Genomic DNA, 1,465 nt, shown 5'->3' with positions numbered 1-1,465 from the left:
CGGGCGGGGCCGGGTCCGGGGCCGAGCGGGCTGGGCGGGAGCCGTCGGGGCTGCTGTGCTCGCAGGTACTTGGCACCCGCGCTCGGGGGCACCTTGACCGAGATGCAACAGAACCCCGATCTGGAGACGGAAGAGTCGGAAGCCGACTTCGAGACACGGCGGCGACTGCTGCATCTCCGGGCGGCCACGGCCAGGATGAGGGCGGCGGCGTTCGGAAGCGACCTGGAGAATCAGGAAGCGGGTGAGACGCTGGCGCCCCACCGGCCCCGACCTCCGCCCACTCACTGCCTCTGGAGTCTGTCCCCTCGCCTCGCGGTTCCTGCCCACCGTGCCTCTCTGCTCCTCCTAGCGTTCTTTCATTCACTTATTCATTTAACGAACATTTACTGAGGGCTTACCTCTAAGGTGAATGTGTCTCTATCCATGATCTCGCCGTCCAGTGGGAGGCGACACGAAAATATTTTTACAGAACAGTGGGGAGCTTCTTATAATGGGCAGAGGGTTGTGGGAGAATGGGGGCAACCTGAGGGCAAGCCGGGGTGGGGATGACATTGGGCTGGCTCCCCAAGGTGGAGTTTGCCAGACAGAGAAGCATGGCACATTCATTTTTTTTCTCTCTCCTTCTGTCTCTGTCTCTCTTTGTCTCCCCTCCCTCCCTGCTGCTTCCCTTCTGCTCTCTGCTTCTGTGGTCTTCTGTTTTCTCTGTCTTTTCCTGTTTGTCCTCTCTCCCCATCTGTCTGTCTCTCTTTGTTTTCTGACTCTCTCTTATTGTCTCTTGCTGTGTATTTGCCATCTCTCATCACCGTGTCTGCTGTGTATTCTCTCTCTCTCTCTCTCTGCCTTCCTGTCACTCACTGTTTCTCTCCCTCCTCCCAACCCCATCCATCTACCTGTGCTTCTCTCCTCTCCTTTCTATGTTTTTAATCTCGATTTGTCTTCTTCCCTGTTTGTGTCTATCTCTCTCCCTCTGTCTCCCCCCTACCTCTCTCTCTCACCTCTGTCTCTGTCCCTTTCACTCTTTGCAGAAGAGGATGCCAGCGGCTCTGGAGGGGGACAGCATTATGCAGATGACTGGATGGCTGGGGCAGCAGCTGTGCCACCCCCAGCCCAGCCTCCTCGGTCTCCTCGGCTTCCTCGCCCACCTCGAAGGGACAGTTCTGGGGTCAGAGCAGGAGGTGGCGGTGCCCGCTACAGCCAGGGCAGGAGCAGGAGTCGGGGGGTGTCTATTGGTTTTCACACCCAACCCATCCTCATTCTCCCGCTCTCAGTGCTGGCCCTGCTTGGACCTCGATAACAAGGGAGGGGTGCCCTAGCATCAAAAGGGTTCATTGCCCTTTCCCCTCCTTCCCCCTCATCTGGGTCCAGGGAGGAGTCGAAGGGGGCTGCAGAGAGGTTGGAGAGGTGAATTGCTGAGGCCCCAAATCCAGGAGATTCTCACTGGTGGGATGGGGGTGGGATGGGGGTG

The 1,465-nt window shown here is 58.1% G+C and overlaps 1 protein-coding gene across 1 annotated transcript in view; it reads left to right on the top strand.

Annotated features, from left to right (window-relative positions):
• The window catches only part of GPC2 (glypican 2), a 6,234-nt gene extending 4,940 nt beyond the window's left edge, over window positions 1-1,294 (top strand). The window contains exons 8-9 of the mRNA XM_008590388.1: window positions 66-241; window positions 1,026-1,294. Coding sequence (XP_008588610.1) covers window positions 66-241; window positions 1,026-1,294 — 445 coding nt within the window. The remainder of the gene's footprint in view (window positions 1-65; window positions 242-1,025) is intronic.
• Window positions 1,295-1,465: the final 171 nt, after the last annotated feature.

The sequence above is a fragment of the Galeopterus variegatus genome, unplaced genomic scaffold, assembly GCF_000696425.1.
Source record: "Galeopterus variegatus unplaced genomic scaffold, G_variegatus-3.0.2 Scaffold6060, whole genome shotgun sequence".
NCBI classification, from domain to species: Eukaryota; Metazoa; Chordata; class Mammalia; order Dermoptera; family Cynocephalidae; genus Galeopterus; species Galeopterus variegatus.
Note: the sequence above shows the minus strand (reverse complement) of the source record. Positions and strands in the feature narration are given on the sequence as shown.